The 14,418-nt window shown below is 42.4% G+C and overlaps 1 protein-coding gene across 1 annotated transcript in view; it reads right to left on the bottom strand.

The window, feature by feature from the left end:
* Positions 1 to 13,763, bottom strand: part of c1ql1l2 (complement component 1, q subcomponent-like 1-like 2) — a 28,164-nt gene extending 14,401 nt beyond the window's left edge. Inside the window, exon 1 of the mRNA XM_079564589.1 lies at positions 12,703 to 13,763. Coding sequence (XP_079420715.1) covers positions 12,703 to 13,302 — 600 coding nt within the window. The 5' untranslated portion in view covers positions 13,303 to 13,763. The remainder of the gene's footprint in view (positions 1 to 12,702) is intronic.
* Between the last annotated feature and the right edge of the window lie 655 nt (positions 13,764 to 14,418).

Raw genomic sequence — 14,418 nt, forward strand, 5'->3', positions numbered from 1 at the left:
CTTAACTAAACCAATCACTTAATCAAACTTGGATTTTCGGGAAGGCGGTGGCTCAGTGGTAGAGCGTTTGCCCAAAGGTTGACAGTTTAACCCAAGCTCTGACAGGTGCATTGTTGTTGTGGGCTTGGGCAGGACACTTCACCCACTTGGCCTATAATAACAAGCAACTCCCGGTCCAGCTGCTCAGAAGTTGCTCACTACAGCTGAAAATGAAGAGGGAATGAATCATTTTGAAAAAGTAAAATACATTTGTGTCAAAGGGTGTACAAAAGAGCGCCACGCTGGTTTTCAAAAAGTCTCATTTATGCACTTCGCGGGTTGTTTCAGTACAAAAATGTGTTATGCTTTACAATATTTTCCCCAATTATAATTCAGCCACAAGAGGTCACAAACCGGCGTCGTTTTTTTTTTTTTTTTACCAAATTAAAATGCAAATCCCTGCACAGTTGGAGACAGATGATTTGCTGGAGCGACCCGAGAAAGGGAAAGCCAAAAGGGAAGAAAAAGAATAAAACATTTCTCATACAAACCCCAACACAAAAATCTGTGCTTGTCGCTTCTGAATGTCACTGTTATCAATAATGACAGTAATGTCATATGTGTTCCAGATGACTTATTGGCACTTAATAAATTGGTTTCCCCAGGGCCAATTGTACCAGACTGAAGGGTTACGTTGCTTATACAATGTGGCTGACTGAATCCCCCCCACACACACACTTCAGGAGTCAGGCGTCTTATACAAACTTGTAGACGTTGGTGTCCGTTACGAGAGCCTTTGTGAGTCTGACAAGGGCATGTCTCCAGGCATCTGTGGCAGGGATTTGTTGACTTGATGTTGAGCCTCCATTTTGGATCAACGAGTCTATTGGTCCTCCTTAAATCAAAGTGTGCTGCTGTCTAATTGTGTTTGAACAGTGCGGCCGTGGACTGCATGTCTAATAGCAGCTTAGAGCAGGCCTCGGCTATAGTGCTTGCGCAGACAAAGTGACAGCGAGATGCTTTCAGACCTCCCTGAACATAATCGTAAAATATCCAGGTGAGTTTGCACGCAGAATCGCAATCAAAATAGCAATTTCACAAACAGTGTAATTATTTAGATGTTCCAACTTATCCTGCGTATGGGATTGTACAATTGATAAAACCTGTTCACCCTATAGATACGGACGGCATCGCGTCATAGAAGGGGGGAAAACAGAATCTTTTGGGAAACAGAATTTTTCACTCTTTTTAGCCATTTTCTGGAGAGATATAAACTTATTTATTACCTACAAATAAAGTCAGGTCTAAATCGGGTCCATATGGATGTTAATCACAGCAGATTGTTCAGTAGAAGTGAAAAAGGCAGTCGTAGCTAGTGCTAGCTACACCATTAGCACGATGCGAACATGAAGCACCATGTTAGCATTCTCCTTTTTTTATGTACTTATCGGCTGCTGAACCACTTTGCTCCTCTCCATGTCTTTGTGTCTTTTTTTAGTAGAAAACTATATTCATAATTCAGCATTTGTTAAAGGGACTATGCGGAGTTTAACATTTTTTTGTATTTTTATCCCCCTACATGTTCCAGCCATGTCCTAATATGTAGAATAAGCTCAGACCTGTTCACCACAACTGCCTCTAAAATCCTGCACTGTCACTCAGAAAGGTGTTCATTCGGGTCCGAAGTGCCGTCATGCACAAGCTTAATATAGAAGCTGCAGTTACGCATAAGACCTGAGTTGGCAGTAGTGAGCATAAAAAACTTGCATCTAGGCCCTTTAAAGTGTTTTTTGAATAACTAGAGAAAGTTTAGATTTTTCTCCAAATTGTTTTCCCCCTTAACTGTTTTCAAACGTGACCAAATATGGACATTTGTTAAGTGTGACGTCACGACTTCCGCTTCCGGGTCATAGCAGACCGACAAATTTGCGAAATATGTTCAGTAACTCTCTGTTGAGTTTCAGAAATATTGATTGTGGTATTGAAGAGTTTTTTTTGTAGTTTCTTGCACATCTGCCGTTCTAAACGTATAGTTTAGACCTCTCCAAACATGTTCGGATATCCAAGTAATTATGCACAAAAACGCAGTACAATCCTAAGTACTGAAGCAATAAGCAATCAATTTAAGGATAGATCTTGAGGCAGAGTCTTGCAAGGCGACTAGGTCAGGGAATCTCTAAAACGGCAGCTCTTTTGGGATTTTCCTTGAACTGCTCTGATGTCTATAAAAAGTCCAAGCGAGCGAGAGAGACACCAATAACAAGTGATCTACATGGAGAGGACAGCTCGCTCGCAGAAATTGATGCTGGTTATGGCAGAAATGTATAGTTTCCTATGTGCATGTGGCTGTACAGTAAAAGCAAAAAAGTACAAATACCAGCTGGTTATGTTACGCTTTTATCTAATAGTGAGTATGAGTATTTTGTATAGAAGGAAGTGTGGAAAAAATATGACAATGGTGTACAGAAATAACAATGAATGAAAACAAGCAATCCATACAAAGAGAGTGTTTCCAGGTCTATTCTCCTCGGTGTAATTTTGACGTGTGATGTCACTTTGGCGGATGCTTCCGAAACAGGAAACGCAAATGAGTCTTTGTATCAGGCAGCAAGCAGGTCTTCGTGCTGCTTACGGGTTGATTTTTCAGTGTAAAAGATGATAACGCGAATGAAACGGTAACAGGAGATCTGCCATCTGCCGTGATGAAAATGTCTCCTTGGATTAACAACACCAGCTGTTGCTTCTCCGTCGCCGCGTCTGAACAAAATGGTAAAGGTGAAGCTAAAGAGTCACGTGTCGATCGACCGTGGGGGGATGCTTCCTAAGCGGGGCGTTTTGGAACGAACCGCAGATCGCTCGTGCGGGATCAAAAGTCAGAAGACGGGGTGTCAACTTTGACCCTAAAGCTGAGCTACGCCTTTGTACCTGCCGCGGACCTCATCACACAGAGTCAATTACATAGATCCTACTTATGGAGCCTGAGCAGGAAAAACCCAATCACGGCTGGGAGCACCGTCTGCACAAAACACTTCTATGAACACATTTTTGCACCTTTGTTCATCCGTTGCCTTTCTTCCTCCACCAGTGCTTCCTTGTCACCCCGAGGCTCTTGCGCTACGTTGTAGTTTAAGAGTTTTGTTCTGGTTGTAAATGTTGTATGAGTGCGTTGGCTTTGCTAATGTGACAGTAGGCAATTCATGCACTCCCGCTGGCTCGATATCATACCCACCATCGCTTTCCGAGGTGTTAAAAGTCATAGATTTTTGTAACAGACTGGGAGCTATTTGAAGCCATTGACTGCTCTTTTTGCGGGAGTCTGAAGAAACTGAATTGGTGTTAAGGTTGCGAGATTAAAGGCAATCCGGTTTAAATTGCAATTTGAATAACCGTAATTGGCCGCGAATATCACAGCTAGTTATTCTAATGTCTTTGGAAAACCACAAATTGTCTTGGATCCATTGGGTCTTGTTTTGTGTGAAACCAGTAGTTCAGACCTCTCCAAACAAATGCCTGTGATTCTTGTTTTAGTTTAGTGGTTCATAATTAAGCCTTGTTTCTCGACTCTGTTAAAACTCCTCAGTGTGTTAAAATGGGCGCTTTCTACTGAATATTGATTTTAAAACATAAATCGCAAATGTTATCGCAATTGACATGAAAATAAAGAAAGTAATGCAAGTAGATGTTTTACTCCCTCTATGGTATCTTTTAATGTTCTACCAATGCATAAAAAAACATATACAAACAAGATCATCAATGAAATGATATTATAATCCAACACCGTGCACACAAAATAGAGCCATAATCCGCTTATGCCAGTCAAGAGTGAGTAAATGAAAAGGGATGCATCTCGTGGGGCGTATATAACATGAAAAAGAAGTTGGATTTCTTTGGTATCATCAACATGTTCAAAGGAAAGGAGGTGACATTTTCCACAATAAATGAATATGGCATGTTTTGATGTGTTAGACATATACAGAGAAATGTACAGCAGGCGGTGGTTAATTTGAAAGCACCGACTTGCTGCTCGAGTCTGAAGAAGGAGCAGGGTAATTGTGGATATCAGTTAAATGTCAGGGGCGCGGGGAGCGGGCGGAGGGAGATGGAGATGTTTGCATAAGGAGGACGAGGGGCGCAACTCGCCTGTTCCCATATGGCCCTCATTATAACGGAGCAGTCCTGAGAGTCAATACCTGAGCATGTGTGACACTGGGGGCTTTCGGAGAGCGCTGCAATTTGTCTTATCGCGAGACATTGGTGAACTGATTTTGTCTATGATTGGGCCAAACAGGATGTCACTTCGGGCGTGTTCAGATCCGAAACCTGTCACGTTTGCTCGGATCGTCTGTTTTTTGGAGGTGTTGTGTGGAAAGCATGGGCGTCTGTCTGATTCAAAATGTTTAGTTTGTGATTACAAATGGATGAGAGAGATATTAACCATATATAAAGTTAGAAAGCTTATGCCACATGGACCTATACAGCAAGTCTTACAAAGTTTACTGTGAAGAGGGAAACAGATCTTACTGTAGCAGAAAGAAAAGAAATATGGTAAAAGTGATCATACCTTTCAACACATAAACCCCTGGGCATTCAGACTCCATTTAGTCTCACAAAGGCAAACAACATTGTCAAAGCAGCGCTGTCTCTTCTGCCGCAACCGCTGAACCAAGAGTCATGTTGGAAACAATTATACAAAACAATACAAAAAAGAAATCGCTAATATCCCACTCCATGTTCAGAGTGACAGACCAGGAAACTGAGGCTGCGTCCGAAACGAGCAGATTGGTAAGAGCTCTTACGCCAAACCGGATGTGCGTCAGCGTCCGCCATGGCAAGATGCTTCCGAGTTGTGCTGTCAGTTAGGAAGTAGTTAGGAAAAGGAGCCTAGATGCTAACTATCATAGCCACTTTAGCATAGGGACCTCTGGTGCTAACTAACCAGTGATTAGGAGGTATGTGCCATCCCACAAGCCACTGCGCCAAACCCCACAACCCCCTCGGCCCCACCCTCGAGTGATTCATGCGCAACCACTGTTGATTGACAGGAGCACATTTAATAATGAAAATAATAATAATTAAAAAAAAATAAGATTCTGCACAAGCCAAACTTTCTAAAAGTGACAAAATCCATGTTGTCGTCTCCACAGCTCAGTCACATGTCAGTGTTAAAGAGTAAACTCAGTAAACGGATTAAATGCTTTTGTTTTCATTTAGTAGAAACTTAAGCCACATGGATCATTTGCTACTGTAGCTTTAAGAAACAGCTGCTGAAATAAAATAACACTAAAGGGAAATGTATGGATCATTTGGATTTTTTTTTCTCCTCAAATGTCTTTGTTTGGACACTGTACATGCGCTTTTGTTTGGCCTGCACTCCACCAATAACTTTAAAGAAGAAGAAAAACGGCTGTTGGTGATGTCACTTCCCTTTCCCCTGTTTAAGGACGGACGGATTGTTCAAAATGCTGCTGAAGCTCTAGTTCACTAACTGCATAGAGATCGAACAGTTGACCCCATGAAAGGTTAAGGAGTTAGTTAGTGTTAGTGCTTAGAGGCAACAATTTGATGGTTTCAGACGCAGCCTTACTCTAACCAACAGGGGAGCCCGGTGTCTTGTTCACAGTTTTCCCTGTCCTTTCTTTCTGACTGCAGCGCCCCTACTGGTGATGGCGGAGAATGTATTATTAATGAATAAAACAATATTACAGTTATGGTCTCCAACTAAAGTCCATTTAAATATGCTTTAACTTTTGATCGTCGCCATTTGTTTGTTTCTTTTGCAATACATTATGGGTATTTCCATCTTAAAAACACACATTGTTATCGTTTTCAGACTATAATGTGAATTATCCACTCATTAGTGTTTTCATCAGTCACTATAGCTCATTTGGGAGATTGACACTTCTCGAGTGTCTTTGGTGTGTGCGATGCCAGCACGCGGCATGTGGAGGGTTCTCAGTGGGATATGTGCTAAAGTAATGGATTCATTACAGACAAGTGGTGGGCCGGACTTTTGAAACTTAACCAATAAATGATAGATTTTCTCTGGCGGCGCTGGCGGATGACAGCCCGATGTCTTCTTGACATTTCCAATCTGTGTGGTATTTCCTAACAACACGGGCCAATCTTCATTTAATAGCCTTCGCACCTAATTAGGCCGGCTCTAATGTTCCAGTCGGCAGAGTGTCAAATCCAATGTCCAATTACACAGCAGATCAAGGCCAAAAGGTCCGCCTCCTCCCGCACCTCTCAGGCTGATTATAGAGGAGGTGTCATGGCGTACATCACAGGGAATAGGGAGGTCTGGGGAAGGGGTTAGGGACTGGCATGTTGGCTGCACATGGAGGGATCGATACAAGGGAGTGGGAGGCTTCCTCGGCCCGAGCCTCTCTTGAGGACAGGAGTCTCTCTGTGTCAGAGCAGAGCTACACAAAGGAGCTTCAGTGCTGCGTTCACAGCACGATGAAGAATGGCACGCCCGAACATTACCAGAATCTTAACATCAATCAAGTCCAGGTTTATCTAGTCTTGCAGAAAGAGAAAAGGAACACATATGCCCGTTGGTTTTGTAGTCAGGTTTAAGGCAATGAACAAAGAGAGGTGTAGTCATATACATACTTCCCTATCCCGTAATGATAACACATAGTGATCTGACCTGCAATCAAACAAGAAGATCTTCTTATTCAAGCTTCCTCCAATGAGCAACAAAGTCTCAAAATAGATAATATTGAAATGAATGAATTAATGCAACGACTGAAATAGACAAGATAACTATTCTCCTCATATATGCAGTACAACAAACTAGGAGTCCCATAACATTTCATGAGGAAGTGTTGGTGTATTTCATGTTTTTTTTAGTGAAGTGCAGTTTGCCGATGATGAAATCAAACAGAGGAGAGCCTCTTCCAGATGGCTCCTGTTTAATGTTAGGGATGACACCACATGCTCAGCACAATGCGTGGGCTTAACCTGCGTGTAGGATAAACACTTTACACAGATTTGTGTACGTTAAGGAAGATGTCGCCGATGATGTTGGTATAAATCATTCAAACATAACATGCTTAATTGTGGTTTATGTTTTTGAGCTCCTCGTCATTGGTTTACTGATTTTTTTTTTGCTGCATTTACAACATTGAAATAATCTGCGTGTATGGGAAAGACGTGTAGCAGCATGGTTTGGTTTTTAAAGTGAAAACAACCACTGGTATGTTATAAAGGTTATGCCCTCCTTAACTTCAATTGAGAAATCAAAGAGTAAGAATGAATACACTCACTCAGATTTAGTTTTGCTTCTATTTTGGAAATTGCACAGTCAATTACAATGAAATCCAAAAGTACAATGTCGGAGTTGACGATTGTTAAAAGCTTTAGAGGATTGCATTGTCAGAGGAACCTTTGTGATGTAGTTTTGTAATAAGACAAAAGATTCTATACCAAATTATTAGGAAAATATTATCTTGTTTGAATAGTAAAAACAGTTACTCTTTCTGCCTTTTGTCTTTGCCTGTTTTTCCTAAACTCTGACTTGTAACGCGGTCAAATCGTAGATAGATGTTCCAACTTCCGTTAGCAAAACACAACAACAGTCTTCCACTTTCCCTCACTAACATGAAACAGAATTAATGCGGCAGCTTCAATTTCCTGAGGTGTTTTACTCATGTGTGTGACTTTTGATGCCCGTGTATTACCCTAACGATTTATGTGCTTTGATGGAAAAGTAAAGTGCACTGCTGGTCTAGAGGAGATCTGGAGGGCACGGTCACAGCGGGGGGTGGGAGCATTGGGGGGGGTGTGTGGGGTGGAGGGAGTGGCAGGGGTAGGGGGGCATGCATGTTTAGGTTGTGTGTGTGGGGGGGGGAGCGTGATGCAGCTTCAGTAGCGAGGGAGCGGCCACGTGCGCGACTCACGAAGGACGCTGAAACTTATTAAAGGAGGAGGCAGAGCGATTATTCACTATGGCCCTCTTGAGAGACTGACGCTCAAGTCATTGCTTTTAATTAACTCCGAAACGGTTTTGCGGATTAATAACAATATTAAGAGGGGAGCGGAGACGGGGAGCGCAAACACTTTCTGGATCTGGTTCAAGCTTTTTAATCACAATGAAATAGACTCTTTGGCACAATAGCACAATAACTATGTCTTCTTCAGTGTCCCCAAGGCCTCCAGCACATCAAATGAGCGTGTCTTAATTGTCAGCGCTTTATCTCCGAGGGTAAGCCGGCGACAAGTGATGATAAAGTCTTTCCAAAGAACCGTCATGCAAAATTGTCTTTTTTTTAGCTTTATGCTACATCCTCAACAAAAACATACCTGGAGTCTTGTTTTTTGTTTCATTCATAATTCATTCTAATCCTGCATATTTAGTGCCCTTCTTCAGCACTCAACACGCCAGGCCACACTCTGGTCAACGTCACACGATCATGTGCTGTCTATAACTCTCTTTCCCATGGTTATAAGCATGTTTGTTGGTAACATGTTACATATACTTTCTCTCACTCGGGCGCATTACATACGTCACGACCAAACGCTAGCGGAAATCAGATCCAATCGTTTCAAAGGAGTTCACCCCTCCCACCTGATAACGGAGCTCAATTGTGAAGTTCCAGACGCTTGTACGAAACAAATTTAGTATGAGTTTATGGTAAAACCAGGCCACAACAAAATGTACAAAAGCTAAAGAGTTTTAAGTACACTGAACAAAATTGTAGGTGGTCTTTACTTGATAAAATCCAGGAAACCGATTGCCTTGAACAAGTCAAGTTGATGTGACAAATTATATTCAAGTGTTGGTAACTTACTAATTTCTAGAAGAACACAATGTATTTAGTGTCATGTTACTGTCACCCATGGTGTATGACCTAAAGTAAACTCTGAGGAGGGTCGTGGACTCATTTTAAGTTGTGAAAACTTGAACAGAGTAATTGAAATATAACTGAAATATTCAAGTATGCCATAATAAAAATGTCCAATTGAACACTACTGGTTTGGAAGTTAACTTTACTGGAGATTGGTGAATAATAATAATAATAATAATAATAATAATAATAATAATAATAATAATGCATAATATATAATATAATATGGCACTTTTCTGGACACTCAAAGACGCTTTACATTGCATTATTCATTCACACCATACTCGGTGGTGGTAAGCTACTATTGTAGCCACAGCTGCCCTGGGGTAGATGGACGGAAGCGAGGCAACCAGGGAGCGCCATCGGCCCCTCCGACCACCACCAACCACTCACTTTATTCACTAGGCTTCCTGGTGTTACCAAATGGTCTCCCATCCAAGTACCGACCAGGCCCTTCCCTGCTTAGCTTCCAAGGTCTGCCGGGATCGGGCAGAGCAAAGGCAGTATGGCCACATTACCAACACTTGTAAGTTTGCTCAGTTTGCAGCAGTGAAGATAGCTGATTGATTAGACACAAGTAAACAACACTGAATATATCCAAGGAAGCACAACTATTACTTTTTTTAGTGTAGGGGTGTATGATCATTACACTGAACTGACTGTGTAAGAGTCGACAGTTCACAGCGCCGTTCTAATAAAAACAAAGTATTGGCAAAAAACTAAATAAAGGTGGGGTAGTAGTACAGATAAAGCTGAAAGTATTATGTCTGAAAGTCGTAAGTTTGCGGGTTCAAGTCCAGCCTTGGCACATACAGCTGGTGTGTCCGTGGATAAGACATCCCCATTGCCCATGAATCTCGCTAATGTGGCTAGTTACAACATGGAGGCTAAAAAAAAATATATGTCCCCTTTACAAAAGATAAAAAACTTAAATACGATTTTACTGACAGCCATTTGAGTAATGAGAGGTTTGGGCCTGTTACAGCAGGGTTATTACACCACCATTATACTAAGAGTAAGAATTTCCCGACAATTTTAAGGCCATATATATCAAAGTTATCCAACAGTGGCAGATGATGCGAAAGTGTTATGGGATCTTGGAACAACTTCAAATCCAAATAACTCAAAATAGACCTGTTTGTTTACCTGGCCGGCCGTGTTGTCGTCAAGCATGAAAAGTGTCAAAAAAGAGAGAGGAGAAAAAAAAGGTGTCAAAAATCCCAGGGACAAGCCTTAGTTTCCTAATGCGCGCGAGAGGCAAGATTTTTGATGTTTGCAGATTGTGTGGAGGAAAAAAAAAAAAAAAGAAAAAAATACAGCATTGCAGATCCTCGTGAAAACATCCTCGTGTTTGCAAAAGAGCCCAAAGATGATAAAATGCCGGTATTGTATTCCAATCCCTGTGGCTTTTCGCTATATACCCGGCTCGTATAGGTTTTTCCTGGCCCTAATGAGTGGGGGAAAGCGCTGGTGTGACTGCTCGAACTCCCCTGCACTTCATCAATGATGTAGCACACGCCGACCGGAGCCATTTATAACTATTCACAGTCGTTTACAGCCCCTTACACTCTTGGGCCTTTTATTCAAGCCAGAGTAATAAACACCACAAGTGCAGAAAGGTGGGAGAAAAAAAAATAAAATAACGCATGTTGAAGTTCTTTTGCATAGGACACTAAAAGACACAAAATAAAGGAGGTGAGGATCTACTTTATAAACATTACATGGGTCTCGAGAGGCAGTGGGAGCGAAAGAACTTAAGCATCCTTCTCCGGGGAGCGGGAACAGAAGGAGTTTTATGGCAACATATGTTCGTCTTACCCCATTATATATCAATGCGTTTTACGCCCACCCGTAAACCGTACTGGTGAGTGAGACGTTGCATGGAGATTTGAGAGAGAGATCGGGGGGGGGGGGGGAAACAGGGCAATAAGGCGGGGAGTGTTTTATTTACGCTGGTGTGAACTCGCAAAGGGCAAAGATATTAACCTCTGGCGGCGGAGGTTCAAGCCGTAAAGCGGTGCCAAGCGTTTCTCCGGAACTGTTGGAACACTGTGGCTACGATGTATTTACACTTTAAGCAGAGTTTGAAAACTTCATTTGTGTGGTTTGTTTTGAATGGCATAACACACTGTGAACAAGTTTTGAAAAGACAATAAGGATGGCATTATCCCCTTTTGAATTTAAAAGCATACATTTACATTAGCCTCTACTGTCCAAGTAAGTGTTAAATAACTATACACACAGTGGCATCTTACTGTAAATCAATAATGCAATTTAGAACTACACAATATATCGCCAAATGATCATTGTTGCATCATTAGATGAGTCAATATAATGTAAGATTCCACAATAAATTACCAAAATGCAAACACAGCCTCAAATAAAATTGCATCGGCGCTTAAAAATTTCCAGAAAAAAATTGTTTTAGCCACAATTTTCCTAATTTTCTTTCCTTTAGTCTTTAGTCTCATCTCATACCAGTTAAATAGTTCAATCTATTTATCTGAAGTAAACAACAAGCTAATCCTGGAGATTCATGTGGGGAAACACTGATGTAGGGACGGTTTCCATGGGAACAGCTTACATATTAGTTTGACTTTCAAGCCAAGTTTATTATGACACACCAAAGTACAATTCAATATTAATACAGCGCGGCCTGAAATCCTCAACTGGTCCATATTTGAAGATCACCAAATGTATTAAGTCTTACAAAAGTATTTGACGAAGACTCGGTTGATCTTCATTTCTATACACATACTATATCATCTAAAATGACATAATTAATATTGTTTTGAAAGAGACATTATTGACTAGAGCAATTCAGGCCTTGTCTTACAGTTCAATTTTGTTGCATGTATAGTTTTCATAAAACATAATACTGCTAATAGTTTTGCGAAATTAACACTTTCCTTTTAATTGTGTGAAATATTTTTGAGCCTGTGTGGTGAACTCGCATGCTACTGTATAGGGAAGCTGCAAATTATCTTGGCGCATAAACGACATGTAAGGAGCCTCTGGGGCGCGAAATACAATTAGAGACCCATTAATATGATGCATCAGAAAAGCAGCCGAGAAGAGACCATGAAGCTGTCGTGTAATGTGTTGGATTTAGTGTGAAACCAAGGGTAAGGGGCACATCAGACGCAAATCAGCACTGCATTTTACTCAAATCAACAAAGCAGAAACTCAGGGTTAGACTTGTTTGTATTATAAAACCTAGACGATCTCCTTCATAATCTTCATAAACTGAGTTTTCAAATATAATTGTTCTAATTAATAAAATTCAATTTAAAGTGAAGCTTTTGGCTCTGTGAATAAGCTCCTCTGCTCCTCTTCTACTTTAAATGATTAAACTAAATGTACTGAGGACAACTCCAACTGTCACCACCTCATGTCCACAAGCGTGTGTCAAGAAGCGTCACATTAAAATGGGCAGAACAGGAATAATAGGGACACACTGAAGCAGTCACAAGTCTGTTTCTGCAGGCGCACGGTGAGCCACAGCTGTGCGCTCTGGGCTCATCCACGGCACAGATGTGAGCGGCTCGACGTCCTGTAACACTGAGGCTTCAGGAATGAAAAATGTATTTAAGAAAATATTAGCAACTGACTCATAAATGTGCAGATGTGAGGCGGAGACGTGTAGGAGGATAATCTCATTCTCTCAAGTAGGAAAAGTACAAGAGTGCAGGAACTTGGAGACAGTTAAATGATTCACAAAGTCAAATAAAAATACACTTAGAAAGTGAGAAGAGCTTGTTTGTAGGAGAGAAAAACTATGGAGATACAGGACACATATAGAATAAATATCAAGTGTATCTAAAAGTACAGCACAAAGCGACACCAAGTGAAAGCTCAGAGTTAGACTGACCTGCCCGTTCTTGCAGAGGTCGGCCCACATGCTGGTGCCATCACCTCCTCTCATCAGGACGTGGTAGATGAAGAAGTACGTGCCCGGGATGGAGCAGATGAACTTGCCCGACACTCCGTCATAGTTGTTGCCCAGGTTTGTGACCACATCATCAAACTTTAGAATCTCGTAGCCTTCATGTGGGTTTTTAAGTCCTGCGTAAAAAGCCACCCGCGGGATGGTGTTGTAGGTGGCCGTGCTGATAGCTCCATTGCCCCCCAGACCCAAGATCCCTGTCCTGCCCAAGTCTCCTCTGTCCCCCGGTGGCCCAGCAGGTCCCGGCGGGCCAGGCTCACCGGGAGGTCCTGGGGGTCCAGGTTTCCCCGGTCGCCCGGGCTTGCCCTGTGGCCCTTGCAGCAAAGTGGACGGAGGGAGCACATTGTCGCTGAGCGCCTCGGCTTCGGCCTGTAGCCCCGTGGAGGTGGTGGAGCTCGGAGGAGTGCCTTTGAGGTAGGGGTCGCACACCATGCGACAGGAGCCCAGCATCTCGTAGTGACCGGCATCTGTGCTGACGGAGCTCACAAGCACTGGGATCAGCACAACCAGCACCAGGACCAGCATAACCCCCACAGCAGCCGCCACCAGGGTCTTCCTCCCGATGCTGAGTCGGGGAAGGGGCTGCGCTGCCAGCGTGGCTCTCCCGGGAGCGGAAATGGTGACTGGTTAAAGTGGGGACCCTGCCACCAGGAGGAAAGGGGACCCGCAGATCCCGAAAAGAAGTTACAAAGGAATGGCGTTGAGTGAAAGTGTCTGAGAAAAAAATATGCACTTCTGGTGCAAGAGTCCTCCTTCTAAGTTCAAGTGAAAAGTACAGTCACTCAGGTGAGGAAAAGGAGAAGTACAAGTGGAGGCATTCAAAGCAATCGGACTTGTGAGAAGAAGAAACAAGAAGGATGCAGCGGAGCCCAGAGGAACAGGGCGAGAGACAGACAGAGAGAGAGAGTGGTGAGAGAGTAGGCAGCCACCGGATCCTTGTCGGAGCGCGTGTGGAGGTGTGTGTGTGAGAGAGTTTGTGAAGCCGATTTTCAGCCCGGGCTTTTTATACAGCGATGGCAGTCGCTCCCAGCCCCCTCCCTCCGCTCGGCTCTCACATCCAGAGAGGCTGCCGCTGATACACCCCCTCTGTCTCATTCAGAGGAAGGACTATCATCACATTACAATGCTTTCTCTGCTGCAAACAACCACACAACTATTTAGAGAACCACATACATCGAGTCCTCTAATGGCAACTTCCGGTACTGCAACAAATAAAATCACCAGACATTGTTTATTTGTAAATATAACTATCACAATACACTATTATTCTCTTAACTCAATATGTTGTTCAGAGAGTACAATTTATTTAATTTGCTAAAAGGACAGATTTTTGCAGTGCATTTTCGATTTAAATCTTTGCTCTTTAACATTTGATTTATTTGTGAAAAGTGCTTCTTCTTTTTGTTTCTGTTTTTGAAACTTAATACAAGAACACAGTACATACACAGTATCTATCAATCAATCAACCATTTTTTGCAAAGCCCAACAACAGCCACTTTGTGAAACAGACGAGCAAATGTCTAAACGTCAGATCGTCAAGGGACAAGATGGGTAATCGCCCCCGAGCGACCCCCTGTCCTTCTTTTCTGCATGGTAAACTAAAACACACAAACTGAAACATTGAGAAGAAACATATTAACA

The sequence above is a fragment of the Gobius niger genome, assembly GCF_951799975.1.
Source record: "Gobius niger genome assembly, chromosome: 10".
NCBI lineage: Eukaryota > Metazoa > Chordata > Actinopteri > Gobiiformes > Gobiidae > Gobius > Gobius niger.